This window comes from Octopus bimaculoides, chromosome 5 (genome assembly GCF_046866305.1).
Source record: "Octopus bimaculoides isolate indiv1 chromosome 5, ASM4686630v1, whole genome shotgun sequence".
NCBI lineage: Eukaryota > Metazoa > Mollusca > Cephalopoda > Octopoda > Octopodidae > Octopus > Octopus bimaculoides.
In genome coordinates this window covers 87711708-87731765 of record NC_142932.1, presented here as the reverse complement: position 1 = coordinate 87731765, position 20058 = coordinate 87711708, and the positions used below count along the sequence as shown (strand labels likewise).

At 37.3% G+C, this 20058-nt stretch overlaps 1 protein-coding gene across 18 annotated transcripts in view; it reads right to left on the bottom strand.

Annotated features, from left to right (window-relative positions):
* LOC128251272 (uncharacterized) overlaps positions 1 to 20058 on the bottom strand; it is a 69690-nt gene that overhangs the window by 30364 nt on the left and 19268 nt on the right. For all 18 annotated transcript variants that reach the window (XM_089352546.1, XM_089352538.1, XM_089352545.1 and 15 more), the window contains exons 5-9: positions 16386 to 16966; positions 15353 to 15389; positions 12641 to 12850; positions 5659 to 5834; positions 1758 to 1903 (exon numbers count right to left, since the gene is read on the bottom strand). In XM_089352546.1, coding sequence (XP_089208672.1) covers positions 1758 to 1903; positions 5659 to 5834; positions 12641 to 12850; positions 15353 to 15389; positions 16386 to 16966 — 1150 coding nt within the window. The remainder of the gene's footprint in view (positions 1 to 1757; positions 1904 to 5658; positions 5835 to 12640; positions 12851 to 15352; positions 15390 to 16385; positions 16967 to 20058) is intronic.

Sequence of the window (20058 nt, the reverse complement as noted above, 5' to 3'; positions counted from 1 at the left end):
GCACAGAAACAGCAGTGTCACTGGCATATATGATTTCTAAATACAGCCTGCCGACCTTTTCTTTATCTGGTATATCTGCCATGAAATAGGCATCTGCCTCAATGATGCTAGTAAGCGGTACATCATGATATATCAAATTATTCAATTCAGTTGTTTGTCATGTATCCACTCACCCCCAGGTTTGATAAGTTTGTTATATTGCCTGAATGCCCCGCACTCTCGAATCAGATCAACCGACTTGGGTTTAACTTAAGAAGAAGATGATAATTAGAATTGCTTGGTACCTCAACAACTCAACTTGTAGTTGATTAATCTGACACTGCATTCTGAGTTGAGATTGTGAATGGGAGCTCTCTCTAGTTTAGCTGAATCCATGTTTGCTAGAGCATGGGGAGATATACTTTGATGATGTTTCCAAAATGATATCTATAGAGATTATATATAATCTGGCAAAGGGATATGTGACCATCATTATAATGATATCTATATAAATTATATATAATCTGGCAAAGGGATATGTTACCATCATTGTAATTATAAATATATAGTTTGTATATAATCTGATAAATGTATATGTGAGTGACCACCATTATAATGATATCTATATAGATTGTATATTATCTGACTTTCTTTCATATTGCTGCTATCCATTCAGTTGATTAAAACAAGATCTACTTATATTTTAAAGGGCCAGCCTTTTCACCTTCTGTGTTATGATGAATCTTCCTGGGAACTACATTTAGTGTACTCACGTCTTCGGAGTACTCAGCCACTTTCATGTTAATTTCATTAACAGGCTGTTTTATTGATAGGAAAACTGGATCTTTCATCATCCTAACCGATGGAGTGCTAGTTATCTATATAGATTGTATCTGAAAACAGTTGATATCATGGTAGTTCCATGAGGAATCGCAGAAAAATGGTACCAGGTCCAGTACCAAATACTAACAATAATTTCTTTTATCAGTCAAAAACAATGACCAGGTTCCGTGATCTAATTTAAAAATAAGAATCAATTCAGAGCTAAAACGAAAAGGTAAAAGACACAGAAAATTGTGCCTGCATTAACATTAATATAATCTAAAATCCAATAAGAATGAGTATAAATATGGATGGTAAATGTTATTGAAACTTTGTAGTAAGTGTTAATTAAATATTTCATATCAAACATCAGACTACTGTAATTATTGGAGCTCTTCATAAGATGACAAATTATGAAGAATTTCTGGAGGACAACTTTTCAAAATACGTTGAAATAATCAATGACACCTTTCACTAAATAAATATTCATAGCAACACAAAACAACTAATTAACAATCAAAATCTCTAATGTTGTTTCTTAATCTCTCATTTGAGATTTCCTCATTGACTCTCCTATTTTACCAAAAAATTGACGTTCTTGTAACTACCTTTGTCTATAGCTATCAGATTCACAAGATACTGATAAATCATTAATCACCTCTAATCACTCACAATTGGCATTAAAAAGTTAATATTTACTGATAAAAGCCAGGAATATTATTGATATTTCTCTTAGCAACCTCTTGAAGTATAGCACACCTTGTACTTGGATGAAGACAAAATTTAGTGGATGGGGGGATTGATATAGTATCACAAAGAGAAGACATCTAGAACACCTTTTATCATAAATGTGCCAACTTATGACAGACCTGGGTCTACACAACAATATAAAGTACATTATTCACCATCGTAAAGCCAATGAATCAAACAGACAGAGCATTAAATTGTATTCTTACCAGGTATACTACATGTTTCTATAGCTCGTTGACACTTGGGACAAGTTTTAAGCTCATTCTCATTTTTATAGCAATTTCTGCATATAACAGTGTGTTCACATGGTTGGAACTCCACTATAGGTTCTTTCTTTTTACACAGCAGACATCTGTGGAACAAAACAGAAACACATCCCACCAATAACATTCGTTTATAACAAGTATTGGATTGAGTACATATTTAGAGTACAAAATATTGAGACACTACAAGAACCCGCAAAAGTACATAAAAAAGTTCTTTAACCAATAACATAAATGCAGATATGTGTGTGTATATGAATGCTATGCTCACATGTGTGTGTGTTGCATTCATATACATACTGTTAAATATATTTTTTGACTTTGATATGTCACAAAAATTGGTTTGTAATTAGCTCTATACTAGAATTGAGGTATATTTCTGGAATATATTGTGTGTACACATTATGTTCCAGAAATATACTTCAATTCTAGTATTGAGCTAATTTCCTCTGAACAAAATCTTATTTGTTTAACAAGTGCTCTATATTTAGATATTTGATTTTTGAATTGTATGCATGGACAGACAGAGTACATTTGTCATGCTTCTTGTATGGGTGAACAATATGCAACAAAACAGGTCAAAACTCTAAAACAGAACAATGCCTAAGAAACATATCTGTATATATATATATATATATATATATATATATATATACAAAACCAGAGAAATCTTTTGAAAATTGATGAGTTGAATGCAGTAAAAGTCATGCTTCTATCTGCCTTCAATGTACCACTAATCTCCTGATGATCCCAGTCCAATAAAAGGTACAAAATGGTTCTATGATGGACGGAATATAGGAAGTATAGAACTACGAAACTGGTCCTTTCTGTGGCTGATCTGTGTGTCATTTCCAACAATTGCTGGCATCCAGACAGAAACTTCAGAAATTTGACATAACAGATATTAGAGTAGGAATCCGTGCAGAATCACACAATGAAGACTCATTCCAGCATACTCAATATACAAACCTGCCCCTAGTTATATCCACGAACTGGGGACACTGAGAAAGCCACTGAATTTGGCCACACAGGATGTAATTGTTCTTGGTGTATCTGAAGAAATCATTGATCCACAAACATTTTCTCACAACTTGTCCACTTCATATATGTTTCTCCAAAAACATGTTCTCTGTCTCATTTGATTTGACCAAAATCCAGATTAGTTACATTAACCTCCCACTGAAGCAGTTATCTATTATTTATCAGCTTCTCAAAGGTAGCCTCCTTTTGCTGCTACACCAGCTTTTTCTAATTTGATTTTAGTAACTCTGTGTCCCCAAAACAAAGGAAAATTTCCGGTGTTATTCCTTTGTCCAAAATGGGTGACCACACATCACCTGTCAATTATTGTCCAGTCAGTTTCACTAGTTGTCTCAACAAATTAATAAAGTCTTGTGCCAGAAAGAAACACTCTGGAACATCTGGATCTCTCATGACCTTATTCAACCCTCACAATTCAGATTTATCTCTAACTCCATCTGCTGTGAATTTCTTGAAGACATCACCTAAATCGCAGATAGTAATTCATAGGTGGATGTTATATATTTTAACTTGCACCAAAGCCTTTTTACTTTTATGCCACACAAATTAATTCTGGTGAAACTGTTAGAAATATTCACAAGGTCCAATACTATATCTGGTTGATACGCTTCATTCTTCATCAAATCAAATTAGTCACAGTACAAGGAAATCATTCTGCATCCTATAAAATCACATCTGAAGTTTTGCAGGGGTTTGTTCCTGGTCCTCTGTAGCATCTTGTATTAACTAAATAGATGCCAACTCAAAGTATATGAGTATATGCTATAGGTCATTCCTGCAAACTGATTTTGACTCCTTGCAGTAATGGATCGCTGACAGGCAACTGAATCTGCCTGTAGATTTTGAGAAAAAAAACCCATAATTTACCTACTCCATGCATAACACAAAACTTAAGAAGTCTCCTGGTGGACTTGATCTTGGCATTGATGAAAACAATGATCTGTGACGAACAAAGCACATTTCTAAAATCAACAAAAACACAAAAAGTGTTTTAGCATCACTTAATCTACTTCTTGTGAGCTCTCTGCTTAAAGTTATGTATGGCTATCATATGTCCACACCTATAGTTTTATCACTCTTTAACTGTTCCCTTTTCTGTCTGTCTGTCATTTATGCCAGGAAAAGTAAAAGCTATCCTATCCTTTCCACATCCCACCACAAGCAAAGCTCTACCTCAATTCGTGGTCATGGTAAATTTTTAGCTTTGCTTCATCCCTTCTGCAGCAAAAGTGATGAGACCCCTATACAAGGCACTGTCAAAAGAGGGTTCAAAAAGACAGGTGGAGTGGGATAGTACAAGGACTTCAGCCTTCGAATAACAAGCAACCATGCTGTCCAATCCTCACATGTCAGCTCGGACTGCACTCACAGTTGACACATCTGACACAGCCATTGGGGGTGTTTTGGAATAACACATCAACAGTCAGTGGTGACTGCTCGCCTTCTTCAATCGACAACTATGACCCCCTGAACAGAAATACAGTGCTTTTGACAGGGAACTACTGGCTGTTCATCTCGGTGTCCGCCACTTTCACTATCTCCTTCAAGGCCGCATGTTTACAGTATTCACAGATCACAAACCACTCACCTTCCCTATGAGCAAGCTCTTGGAACGACAGCTATCAGCAATTTCTGAGTACACAACAGACATCCAACACATAGCCGGCAAGGAAAACCCAGTTCCCAACACACTCTCTCGCACTCCTACTCGCTCTCACACCTACCTAGCACCAATAACGGAAGGACTAGATTACGAAGCTATGGCTGTAAGCCAACAGACAGATGACGAGATCAGGGCCTACTGCACTGCCATCACATCACTTTCTTAGCAGGATGTACACTTTGGCTCTAACGGCACAACCCTATTGTGTGACATATTCACTGGGAAGCCACGACGGAATTGTCCCATCAGCCTGGTGCAAGAATGTTTTTGACATCATTCCCGAACTTTCCCACCCAGGTACTAAAGCTGCTGTCAAGCAAATTTATCTGGCACGGTATGGCCAAGAAAATCAGGGACTGGACCAGGTCCTGCATCCCCTGTCAACAAGCCAAAGTCCATCAACATACCAAAGCACCCCTTGGCAACTATGAACCACCTTAAAACAAAAGACTATCAACAGTGAATGTGAAACGAATCTGAATGAACTAAACAGAAATAAGGGTCAACTTAAGTCCCGGTCTACATAAAGTAATAAACCATTGATAAATGTATTCTCATCTCCACTAGTTTGTTTGCGTATAGCTTAACAAACTATAATAGCTTAATTGGAATGCAATAACATCTTGTAAACAAACTTCGTTTTGTTTTTGGAAGCGTTGAATGTGTTACACACACATATTGTTAGTGTGTATTTGTAGAAGATTTTTTTTATGAAACTTCACATGGTGATGACTGATTTGGACAAAAAAGAGGCAGAAAAACTTGGTAGACAAATTCCACTTCCAAGTAACAATTTCAAAATGTGTCCATTCACTTCATTATTTAGTACTACATTTTTTCTGGTAGGCACAGAACTTTAAAATAGTGGTTTAAGAGACGTATGTTGGGGAGAGGTCTGCAAGCTATAACTATCAATACAATCAATCATGAGAATATAATGAAAATAGTGTTCTTTGTTTGACCCTCTAACAAATGTATTTTCTGTTTATTGTCCTTACTATTGTTGTGTGGTTTTTGGTCAAGACACTAGTGACAGTATAATTTATTGGTAGAATTAACACAACGCAATACATATAAACATGGTTATATACAAAATAGAAAATTCACTGATTTACATTGTCTTTGCCATGGAATACTTACAACGATGGGAAAAGCTCTTCTATTTTCTTTTTAAACTCTAAATTTTCAATGAGATCTACTGGGGTCTTATTACATTTGTTTTTATGGTGAAAGTTTCCTTTCGAACGACCTAGATACATAGCAACGATTGTGCCAGATAGCCTCTCTTCTTTTTGCAAATTAAGCATTTTGCAGAACTGAAAATGATAAAATATAAAATGATGAATACAATATTACACAAATATACATTACAGATGCCCCAAATTACACAAAAATTCAACTACATTTACGCATAGTTTGAATATCCAGTGATTAAACTGATAGCACAGTACTGAGTTCCTTCATGGTTTTAAGTTCTTAAGTTTAGTCTACTTCCATTTTTCATTTCTTTCTACTTTATTTTCTGCATTAAGATAATATTTTAAATATATGATCAGAATATTCAACAGAACTGACCTTATTGATTAACATCAAGTTTATTGATACTTAATGCGTAAATATTCACTTGTCAAACACAATATCACAAATTTTCAATAAACAAAATATTAAAAAATCATAGAATCAAGTCAAAAATAGGAAATATAAAGGAACAAATATCCCAATAATGATGATGCTCAAAACACAACAAACCAATAAGAACCTATCTATATATGGGGCTCAATAAAGCCAACTAGTCATAGCAAGAGAAATATCTATGGGAGAGTATTGTACATATAAATATAACACAACAACATGACAACAAACCATATATGTCATATCGGAAGTAAGAGAGACAGGCTGAAACACAGCAACTTCTTAAGAAAAGCAACACCACACAGACAGAGCCAAACATATCAATAATGTCTCCATAATTAATAAAGAAACATTTTTGGATGATGAAGGTGATGTAAAGGAAGTAAGAATCAGTGTCACAGCTCAAGCAGCACATCAACACATTGTAGGTGATAAATTGTTCAAGCTGTTAGTCTGATAGATAATTCCAGAAGTGAAGGAGATAAAGATTTTACTGCCAGAGTAGCTTGTTCTCACAAAAAAAAAACATTATATCAACACTGAGATGATCATCAAACTGTCTGAGATAAAGTCATACATCTGTAGTGACCTTTAGCCATATTGGAATCAGAGAGTTGGTTGAGTTCTGCAACAGTTGACAATAAATAACATCAGACCTACAGATGGTTAGATGTTGAAGCAATTCCGTTTTCACTCTCTCTCTCTCTCTCTCTCTCTCTCTCTCTCACACACACACACACACTAACATGCACATATATAAATGCAAGATCCAAGGATTGGGGTGTAGAAAGTTAGTTTCAAGCAATCTGTAGTAAACGTGAAAAGAAAAAAAACTCTCAAGAAGTACTGTCTTGAAAGTAATGACAGCCTTTGAGAAAGTGAGAAAAACCTCCTTGTTGAAACAAAACTCCGGGAGAAAAACCAAAACGTTCAGATAGAGACCATTGGACTCTTACGAGAATAGTTAGAAAGGATCACAAAAGTACAGCTCCCAAAATTACTGCAGAGCTTAATGACCACCTTGAGAACCCAGTTTCAACAAAAACTGTTCGCCAGGAGTTGCACAAAGTTGGTTTTCACGGGAGGGCTGTAATCCGAAAACCACTACTTTCAAAAACAAATGTTGCAAAGCATTTAGAGTGGAGTAAAAACCTACAGAATTGGTCCCTAGAGCAGTGGAAGAATGTTATTTTCTCGGATGAGTTATTCTTTACCTTATTTCCGATCACCGGCCGAGATATATGTGTGGAGACACCCAAAAGAAGCATTTGACCCAGATTGCCTTTTTCTAACTGTTAAACATGGAGGAAGATCTGTGATGATCTGGGGGCGGGGCTGTATCGTGGAAATCCGCCGGCCCAATGGTTTCCCTTCATGGCAGAATTAATAGTTAAATGTATTTAAGCATTTTATCTGATCAAATTTATCCTATGGTTGCGGAACTGTTTCTGGAGGGAAATGCCATCTTTCAGGATGATAATGCACCAATTCACACAGCTAAAGTTGTTACTGAATAGCATGAAGAACATTCTAGAGAAGTTGAGCATCTTATCTGGCCACCACACTCCCCAGATCTCAATATTATTGAACATTCATGATGCATTTTGGAAAAACAAGTAAGGAGTCAATATCCTCCACCATCATCACTACAAGAACTGGAGACTGTTTTAGCTGAAGAATGGACAAAAATTCCTTTGGAAACAATTCAGACTTTGTACAAGTCCATACCTCATAGAATTCAAGCTGTAATTACTACCAAAGGCAGTCCTACCCTGTATTAAAATAAATTTGTTTGAAATTTTAAGGTGTTTCCATTATTTTGTCCAACCCTGTATATATGTGTATATATGTATAATATATGTGTGTGTGTATATATATATAATAATAATAAAAATAATATTAGGGATAAATAATATAAATAATATGGAACTCTATAATATATAAATTAATTTTTGTTAGTTTATATTTTACGTTTATAATTTTAGTTTAACCTAAAACTTTGTTTAAATTGCATTTTAAACGAAAGATTCATTAAGATAAGATTTGCACATAATATTTCTGTTAGTCTATATTGTTTCTTAGTCTTATTCTTTAGAATCTATTATTACTTAGATTTTAACGTTCAATAAATTGTTTACAATATAGTTAATTATTTTATTATGATTTAAGTTATATAAAGTTTAATTTTTCATTCATGATTTTATAAATAAAACTTTCATTCATGTTTTTATATCTCTTTGTTCTATTCTTTTTCTTTACGCAATATCTTCATGCGACTTCTTTCTAATAAACGTTTTATTTCTGAGTTTAACGACACGAGACTGGAGAGACCGGAAGGAATTAGTTGCTCGCTGCAGCCTGAAAGATATTTCCTCATCCAGAGAGCAAGAACAGCTGAGTGTGCTGCCCAGGTAGACAAACTTGTCTACTACCTTCAGAATTGTTCCTTCAACCAAGATAGCTGGTTTCACATATGGATTTCCTGGTGCAGGATGGAACATTACAACAGTCTTGTCCAGGCTAATGCCAATTCCAAATGCCTTGCAAGAAGCAGAAATGCAATTCATGAGTATTTGCATTTCATCCACTGTATGAGACTAAGTCACAGTCATCTGCATAAAGGAGGTCACGAATAATAGACTGGAGAACCTTTGAATTGGCAGCAAATCGGCGAAGATTAAAGAGGCGGCCAGAAGATCGATATCTGACATATATTCCCAGAGAGCTAACCTTAGCAAAAGCATGAGTAAAAGCAGCAGCAAAGTACAAAGAAAAGAGAGTTGGGGTAAGGATGTCACCCTGCTTGACACCATTCTCTACAGGAATGGGTCCTGCCATGCCACCACCAACATTGACCCAAGCCTCCATCCCATCATGAAATAATTTAATTATAGATACAAAGTGATCCGGACATCCAAGTTTGCCAAGTATTTTTCATAGAAAGGCCCTATTTACAGTATCAAAGGCCTTTGTTAAATCAATGAATACCTGGACAAGATCCATATTCTGCTCATAGCACTTCTCCTGCATCTGTCTTGCTGTGAAAATCATATCCATTGTCCCTCTACCAGATCAGAAGCCACATTGAGATTCAGATAGGACATCATTTACGAGACACCCATTCAGACGGGTAAGAAGAATATTTGCCAGAACCTTGCCAGCAGCTGATAGTAGAGCAATACCTCTGTAGTTACCACACATTGTTCTGGCTCCTTTTCCTTTATATAGAGGAAGAATAATTGCATCCTTCCAGTCCTTAGGGATTGCACCATCCCTCCAGACTGCACTAATAAGTTCATGAAGGGACTGTGTGATGTAATTACCACCAAATCGCAAGACCTCAGCACAAATTCCATCCTTTCCAGGTGCCCTACCAAGATTCAATTTACTTATTGATGTCATTACTTCATCTATTGAGGGTGAAGAGTCTAAGGAGCCAATGATAGGTCTTTGTTGCATAGTATCAATCACTGTTTCATCCACAACTGACTCATGGTTTAGGAGTTCAGAGAAGTGTTCGATCCAGCGACCTGTGATTTCTGCTGATTTAGTAAACAGAGTCGAAGACTCCTTGGAAAGCAAAGGAGCTGATGTGGAGCTCTTAGGTCCATAAGCATGCTTCATAAGATGGTAAAGCTTCTTGCTGTCATTTGCATCAGCAGCAGCCTGAACATCACGAGCAAGATCCTCACACCAAGTGTTCTGCATCTTCCTGAGAGATCGCTGCAGTAGTATTTTTACACTGTTATAGTGGTCAAGTGCTAGACTTCGCTGCACAGTAGATAGTTCTCTGTGTAGCAATACACTGTGAGCATGGCGCTTTACCACCAATAGTCGCTGAACTTCAGCATCATTCTTGTCAAACCAGTCTCTGTGTCTGGCAGTAACATATCCCAGTGTTTCGGTTGCACATTGAAGAACCTGGTCTGGAAAATCCTCCCATGCTGCAGCAGTTTCAATGCTGGACAAGCGAGTCTGAAGTTCTTTCCTAGCCACAACATCATATACCTTGTGGACATTTAGACGGCGAGGAATGCTGACTGGTCCTCTTCTCTCTTTCATTCTAATTACCATTCGGAACTTTGCTTGCACCAGACTGTGGTCTGTCCAGTATTCTGATCCATGAAAGAACTTAACATTACAAATGTCATAAATGATGACATAATCCAGCAAGTGCCAAACTTTGGACCTTGGGTGCATCCATGTTGTTGTGTGATCACCTTTGTGCATAAAATGAGTGCTTGCGATGTAAAGTCCATGTTCTTTGCAAAGCTTCAGCAGCATGAGACCATTGCTATTCATTTTTCCTACACCAAAACGTCCCAGAGAGTTCCATGTTTGCCAGTCTGTTCCAACCCAGGCATTAAAATCCTCCAGTAGAATGACTTTATCAGAATTGGGGATTTTTCTAAGTATGGCTCTCAGCTGGGTATAAAAGATAGTTTTATCTTCATCACAGCTAGTCAAAGTAGGTGCATAGGCACTTATTAGAGTAGCAAACTGCCTACCTTTCAAGTGCAACCGTAGCGTCATTATACGTTCATTTATAGGAACAGGGAGCTCTTCCAACTTCTTAAGGATATCAGATCGGACTGCAAAACCAACTCCAGCCTCTCTGCGCTCCTCCTTCTGCCTTCCTTTCCAAAAAAAGGTGTATCCACCTCCTACTTCCTCAAGCTGACCATCACCTTCTATACGAGTCTCTGAGAGTGCAGCTATATCAATTTTATAACGGTTCAGCTCACGAGCAACAAGTGCAGGGCATCTTTCAGGCCTACAATCACTCTTGTTGTCCAACAGGGTGTGCACATTCCAACATGAAATGTTTAAGTTCCGTCCAGATTTCATAAATAAAAGACTCTTTGTTTTTCTAGTGCAGGATGGACATCCGTCAGTCAAGCTAATCTGACCACATATGAAAAGACAGGCAATTTTTGGTTCACCTTTTCTAGAACTTCCCCGTCCTCCGACTGAGCAGTGCCCTCTCCAAATGGAGCTGCTCAGACACCCATGCAGCAACCGAATCCTACCGCCGTCTTGGGCGACAAGGAGACAACTTTATATCTAGCATGGGCCACCTACGTGCAGGTCACTAACTACATGCTTCCAACCCGTCAGGTCTGCATGTTTCACCATCTTCCCATCGCCGCAGGACTTTCGAATAAAAACAAAAATAAAATTTAAAAAATAAAAAAATATAAATATATACTAAAAATAAGATAAATATATATAGGAACCCCCCCCCCCCCCACATGTCGAGCAGAGGTCAGCAATGCCTGTGCTTAGTTTTAGGTCCAATGAGGCTTGCACAACACCTCATAGACCCTCTCCACTCTGTTGACATTATCTAGAGACAAGCCAGAGCAAGATGTCTAGTGCCAATATGAGTCACAGACTCAGGGATGTGGAAGCACCATAATCTCTGGCACAAACCAAAGATCCCCAAAATGGCCGATGCCATTCCCTGCATATCTGGTTTTATATCAGAGTAACCTTCTAGAGACATGCTTCAACAGAAGATGAGGGGTGCCTGACTCCCAGTGGTCTTTCAGCATGCCAGACACCATCCGGTAATTTCTGCGTACTCATGCTATTGCTAGATAGTTGTTGAGCTTGCACTAGGTCCATCTGAGCTTTCAACAGGTCTTGTTTTTAATCCTGCTGGGTTTCTAGCAACCCTCCTCACCAGGGTAGCCTGGTGGGGGGTGCTAGTTTAGTCGCCGGCAGCCCGACCATGCAACAGGTTGTACTGGATTACATGTTACCAGTAGCACTTATGAGAGCCTCATACGTGACCTGACATATATATATATATATATATATATATATATATATATATATATATATATATATACATATATATATATATATATATATATATATATATATATATGTATATGTATATATATATGAATATATATATATATATATATGTATATGTATATACATACATGTATATATATATTGTCATCAGTGCATTGATGACAATAGTCACATCCGTGCACTTGCATTTTGATCTTCAGAAAGCTGTAAACATCTAGGAAACGTATACACACTATGTATATACGTTGTGTACAATATGTATGACAGAGAGATCTGTTCATTCACAATTCTTCATTGAATAGACTGGATGTATGATAGCCCCAGCACTATAAAGGTTATCATACAGACCTCTCCTCTACCCTGTATTATTGTTATTTGAGAATAACATTTCCTTTCTTCAATAGGTCACCTCCCTTTCACACTGTAATGGCTGTGTTTATATGATTAACATCCAAGATGGTTTACCTTCACTACAGTGGTGAGCCTTGTCTTTGAGAAAGGAAGGAAATAGAATATTGTTAGTTACATAATATAAGTAGGGTTATCAAGAGTGACTGGATTACTTTATGAAAATGGAGGAGGGGGTTGATGGGTGTGAATTGCAACAAGTAATATCTTTCTGTTTGTCTATCTCACTCATATATTCATAAACGGTTTTAAGACTTACATCATCTAAATGCTCTAGAGTCTCCTCCTCAGAATGGAACTTCTCTTTAGTCACAGCGTAGTGAAGACAGTTGTTACCATCAGCATCAGCAGTATTTAAATCTGCTCCATAGGAGACTAGCTTCTGAAGTATCCCCAAGTGACCAATGGAAACAGCTTCAAGCAATGGTGTCTTTGAGTCAAAGTTCTTGATATCCACTGTCACATCTCCCTTTATAAAGGTAAAAAAAGAATAGAGAATGAAAATTTACATAAAAATTAGGGTGGATATCAATGTATCATTACTGTCTTTTACTGGGTACTTGATTAAACAGATTAAAAATTCCATAGTTCCCTCAATAAAAAATTGTTATGACTGCGTGTTAGAGACATGATAACTTTCCTCTAAGGCATTTCTTTTACCTTGTAGCAGTTGACTATTATGCTGCTGCACCAGTCATTCTGCATACTCCTTCATGGACAACATGATTAACTATTCTGTGGCTAGGCCATGCACTCCTCCACATATTTAGTAGTAATTCCTGGAAGACCGGACGATTTCCTTGTCCTTATATATTTAATTGCTTTATCTATTATACAATTGTTAACTAGGATAGCTAGTCTCTCTGATGAATATTGAATGCGCTCTTTCTTCCCTACATTCTCCATGTTTAATAGCCTTTCATAGTAGCACTTCCATGCCTCTTTCTTTTCAGGATCACTAAAGGCAAATGAACTATCATCCATCTGTACGTACTTCTCTCCTACAGCGTCTCCATTTTCTCTCATGCACAGATTTGCAATTTGGAGCATTGTATAACTCTGGTTTTCATGTTGTAAAACATTGGCAAACGTCTTCCTTTTAGCTTCTCGCCTTGTTAAATATATATGCTGCTTAGCTTCTCTTTTACCTTCTCTGGTATAATTCTCTGTTTCCCCCATTCTTCAAATGCAGTTTCTTTGCTTTTATGACTTTGTCTGCTTCACTGCTTCCCTACAGTATCACCTTGGCCTTACTTGAACAGATTTGGATTGTATCCCTCCACCCCAGTAAGTTTTCCCCATGAGAACTTTAAAGTGTGGATGTTATATATTTCTCACCCTTTTTTATCAACTGTCTTGATTATGGATCCTCGAAATCCAACTACTTGATGAATCTTTAAACGTCCATATTTTCTTCTTCCAGACTGGCTTGTATCTTGAAGTTGTTTTGGTTGCAAGTCTGAAGTTGCTAGCTGCTAATCTTTGTTGACTAGAAATTCCTTCCCCAAGGAAGGGCTTTGCATTTAAAACCATCTGTCAATAAAACTTTTGTGTGAAAACGTATTCAATATGGTTTGTGAGACCATAAGCTTGATAGGTGATTAGGTGTCTGGTTGTTTCCTGAAGATAGTGCTGCAGATCATCAGGTCATTTGCATCCCAGAACTCCAAGAGTTTTATCCCGCCTCACCTTGAGAACCAAACCCATAACCATAGAATCTACCCCCCTTATATCTATTGAAGTCACCAGACATGAAGAAAGGGGCACTGTTATTTGTCATGGAGATTGTCTACTATACCTCTTTAAAATGAGATAATAGTTACTTCTGTATTTTCCAAGATTAGTTTGACGTTAATTATCCTATCAAATACTCTGACGACATTGATCCTTCATCTATACTTTTCTCTGTTAAAATCGTGGCCATTCTCCAATACAATTACTATTGTCTTTCCAGGGGATATGATGTCTCTTCGATGTCGGTTCAGAGGATTTGATGTATGCAAGATGTTTGGTTGAGGTTCCCCTTCCATTTAACCTCTTGTACACAACACACATCCACACACTCTGTTTTAACATTTCAAACATTTTACCAGATATAAACTTCAATGTGTTCATATTGACTGTGGTTGCCCTAAAGATTTGGACAGGTCAGAAAGAATGAGCTGGGATTTGGTGGATACCTTTCAGCATACGAAAACAAAGTTTGCAGACGTTTGCCTTAAGATATGTTCATATGTTTGATATATTCAGTAAGACATGGTTAATGTATTATATATAAAACACACACATATATATACATATACATACACACACACACAAAATTATTACGTTCACTTGCCCATGCTCACATAAAAAAGTGAACGTAATAGTTTGTGTGTGTGTGTATGTATATATATATATATATATATATATATATATATATATATATATATATATATATATATATATATATATATATATATATATATATATATATCTTACAGATTCTGTCTGGCAGGGTGCCCTTTCTTTCACCAATCCTCATCTATTTCCAAGCAAGGTAATATTTTCCAATAGCTTGACATTTTTTCACTGAAGACAGGAAATGAACAACTTCTGATTTGTTACGGTGATGTTCGTTTACAACTGTCATGTTGTGTTTAGGCAAGGTTAAGTACAAACACACACATACATGTACATACGACCATTATATATAAATAAACATAAAATAATGTGATGTCTATGGGTTAATTTAATTAAGCCTTTCTATAAATGTTGTATGGTGTGACCAATGGAGTTGCTTTTGTTAGTGGTGGTTGTCAGCTGGACTGTCATCACCACAAATACCATCCTAACATACCATGTTCCTCCACAAACCCAAGACCTGTAACTTAAAGGTGGAGGTACAATTGATTAAATCGACCCCCAGTATAAATATTGAACAGATCAATAAATACTAGAGAGTGTATATAGTATGTATATGTTAACTAACCTGGGACAGCATGACTGCCACGACATCAAAATGTTGACTGAAAGTTATAGAAAGAGGAAAGAAAAATATAAGAAATACCAGCATTATAGAGATTAACAATTAACAGGATATTATTTAATGGAAACAAAAGTAATTACGTCGTTGTAGCCTAATTACATCAATGATTATATAGACATACATACATACATACATACATACATACATACATACAATGAATATACACTCCAAACAGTAGAACAAATATATATTTTTTCATAAACACGATTCAACTGTAATACGAGTAGAGGTGATTATACGACCAGAATTCAATTCGATTTAAAAAGTAACGCTATGACCTTCAACTAAATACCAACACAGGAAGTTTGCATACAGAGCAATGTGTAGTTGCTGCAGTAGAACCATATGTTGGTCAGTGTTATGTATTCTGTAGAAAACTTTTTAATAAAAATGTTTTGGATGTGAATAAATCTCCACTCTCCTTTTAGTTTATATATATATATATATATAGATTTGAGTAAGCACAGCAACAAATGTATGATACAATTTATAACTGTTACAGAGGTACAATGTCTGAAATCTAGGGGTGGAGAAAGGGTACAGTGATTGTATAAACTCCAGTCTATACAATAACTGGTATTGTATTTTTATTGACTTTGCAAAAATAAAAAGCCGAGTGAACCTTGACAGGATTTGAACTCAAAGTGTAAAGGGTCATAAATACCACAAGGTATTTTGTCCCAAACTAATAAGACATAAAAACAAGAGAGAGGAGGAACAGTTTATTAAACCTGGCATGATTTGAACTTAGAACTTAAAGATAACAAACTAAATATTGCAACGGGATGATTCTGTATTTAGCCCAGGGTCAGAGGAAAGAGGAATATTACAACAGAGAGAGAGAGAGAAAGCAGGAGAAAGATAGAAGAGAGTAGAAGAACGACCCATGGTAGAATTATGACAAGAGTGACTCGATAAAAACATTGAAAAATTAAAAGAAAAATATTTGGATAATTCACATCCAATGGGGACTTACTTTAAAACTGCCAGATGTAGAGGTGTGTTGCCCTTTTTATTCTCTAGATTAACATCAGGTTTAGATTTGAAAAGTTGTTCAACAGCTTGTTTGTGTCCACTGCGACAGGCCCAGTGTAAAGGTGTGTTACCATATTTTTTATCTTTCGCATTGACTTTAAGTTCAGGTATTTGAAGTTCGTTAATAATATTTTCGTATCCAAGTCCACAAGCCACATGTAGAGCTGTAACGCCATCTGAATCCACAGCATTGACATCAGCTTTAGTTGATGGGGTTTTTGAACAGCTCTCACTCGACCATAAGAGCTGTTTAACCACTTCAAGATGTCCACAATCACAGGCCCAGTGTAGAGGTGAGTAGTCATATTTATCTTTCATATTGACATCGGCATCAAACAGCAAGAGTTGTTCGACAATGTCCTGGAATCCCCAACTGCAGGCCCAGTGTAGCGGCGTGTGATTGTGTTTATTCTCTAGATTAACGTCAGGTTTATACAGGAGAAGTTGTTGAATGACTTCTGTGTTACCCCTGTGACAAGCCAGAAGTAGAGGTGTGTCACCGTTCACGTTTTGTTTATTGATCTGAAAAGCAATAAAGACATTAAAGATATCGTCTGGAAAAGAAGATACAAAAATTAAAAACACAGAAAGAGAACCTCTCTTAATTTCTAGTTCTTGTAGTGACTCGGCTTTTAGAGCACGGTCATCAGCATAGAAGAGTTCCAAGGGGCAGCTTGTCTTGAATTCTTCTGTTATTGCCGATATGTATGTATGCATGCTCGTCCGTTTCCCATGCTTGCATCGACTGGACAGTTTGTAAGGAGCTGGCAAATCGAGGGCTGAACCAGGCTCCAGTCTTGTTTTGGCATGGTCTGTACGACTGGATGCCCTTTCGAACATCACTCAATTTACGGAGTGTGCGGGGAAATTTTTACATGGCATTGATAGGGTGCTTTTTATATGGCATATATGTATATATATATATATATATATATATATATATATATATATATATATATATACTAGGTATGAAGGAGATAGGATGTAGGATCACATCTGAGTCAGAAGCAGTGTGCTTGTCCAGAAACAACACTGCACATCACTTTAATAGTCAATGCAACTCAGAATCTGTCATATATGAAGAGGTGATGTCAGGACCCCAGTGGCTGAAAGACATTCAGAAATACACGGGTATGACAGAATTTAACAATCTTAAACCCTCCTTTCAGATTGAAATGCCTCACCTAGGTGCATATATTCATTATGGATATGTAGCGGGTGGTAGAGCCTATGTCTGGCAGTGTTACAAGCTACAGCGGATTGCACAATAAAACATCCACCAACCTTACAGTTCAGTACAGTGTTTACGACAACCATCTTTATACACATACGAGCAGTCGCCCAAAAGAACCGGTAACATTCTCTGTGGAACAAGCCCGTTGTAGTTCAAGCTTCTGCCGGTAGAAGCCACTTGATGCGATTCTCAAGCATCAACCTGCCAACCGGCATCGTCGGTTGCAGTTGTATTGCTAAATAGAGAGTCTTCGATGTGCAGTGCCTCACACCTGTTCATCGATATTTTGCAATGGTTGAAACAAAGGAACAGTGTCCTTCTATGAAATTCAGTTTTCTGCTGGGGAAAACGATGGCCGAAGCAGTTCTCATGCTTCAAACAGCTTACAAGAACACTGCAATGAGCAAAATACAAATTTACAAGTTTTCACGTTTTAGAAATGGTCACTCGTCGCTTGATGACCAGCGTCATTCATGGCAACCGTCGACATCTCAAATGAATGAAAACATTACAAAAATTCATAAACTGATCTTGAAGGACTGTTGCCAAACTTTTGACGAACTTGTTGATATGACTGGTGTGTCCTGGAACTCCTGACAACGTGGAATTGCAAATGAAAAAAGTTGTAGCAAAATTTGTGTCTGGCTTTCTCGTGGAAGATCAAAAGCAGCCACGACTGAATATATATCATGAACTGAAAGAACAATTGGAAGTTGATCGGGCCCGTTTTTCGAAGGTCATCACTGATGATGAAAGCTGGTGCTAAGAAATATGCAGATGTGGAGATGTTAAAAGGCATCACTTTGCCAACACTGCTTCGAACAGTGGAAAACATGTCTGGACCAATGCATTGCTTCAAATGGAGAATACTTTGAAGGTGACAAAAGTATAAACATGTAAAACTAAGTGAATAAAATATGACAAAATTCCAGTTTCTTTTGTTACCCCCGCGTATACTTATCTCGTGTAGTTTCGTGAAGCTTCAGTCTTATGTAGCTTCGTGTATACTCACCCAAGAACAAAACAAGTATCAATGTCTCATGTGGCCTCCATGATAACTGCTGAGAATTCTCTTGACAAGAAAGCAATGGTAGCTTTATTAACCTCCAAATATTTATCCGTCAATGCAGTGTTCATTTTTCGCTCTCCTCGTTCGATATTGGTGTGTGTGTGTGTGTTTGTGTGTATGTGTGTGTGGTGTGCGTGTGTGTGTTAATACAGAAGACGGAGTGTAACTAAAAGCATTTATTAGCACAACAATCATTTTGGCTTCATTCTGCACTGTTCCCGAGAGGGTGCGAGACGATGTAATGACACCAAATGCAACGCACAGTGCAAAAGAGCTTCATCAGGTGACTTCATCAAAAGTTAGCAGATTTGTATTTCCTTTTCGCTCCAGGTTATATGCTAATGGTAACATTCCAGCAGTTTAGACACATTTAGTCAAGTGAGGAAGATGTAGTCAGGAAGAAAATTGAAAAATAAAAAACACAAAGTATCTAATATAAATAGGGGTGGAGGTATTTGTAGTTGTGGTCAAGAAATCATAGCTAAAAAATGAAGAATAAAAATTACAAAGAATCTAATGTCAATGGAGGGGTGTGTGGAGAGGGTGTTTATGGCATTAGGTTAAACGGCTGAGAAAGTTTAGTGGGGATGTTATTCCAGTGTTTAAACTTTGCTACTGCCTACACCGACATACCCGCAAAGACAAGCACTCACACACATATTCATACATGTGCGTGCATGGATGTAAAAATTCACGCACACATGCGAAGCACATGACCGTCCGCATGCGCACACACATATACACATACATACATATCGACAGACATCAGTCATCCTGTCGATAGACACACACATTCACTCACTCACGTACACACGCTCCCCCATATATATGCACTAGCGCCACCCGGCTCGTGTACATATACACATCCCTCTATATTTACATGCACTCCAATCGTCCCCTTTCCACACAAAGGTACAACCTTGTGCATGCGCACCCACACACACACACATACACAACTCAGTATTCCGGACATAGATTCAACGACAAACGCACAGTTTTGTTTATGACGCTTGATAGCCATGAGTGGTAAATGTGCTCTGCATGTACCCTACATGGGACCTACCCTGAAACAAGGTTTGGATATGGTATTTAACGCCTACTTTTTATGAGTGTATGAGTATTTGTGTGTGTGTTTGTGTGTACATGTCAGTATATATATATATATATATGTATGCGTCGCCTTTCTGGCACTTGTGCCCGCGGCATGTATAAGGACTTTCGAGCGAGATCGTTGCCAGTGCCCCTAGACTGGCTCTTGTGCGGGTGACACATAAAATACACCATTTTGAGCGTGGCCGTTGCCAGTACCGC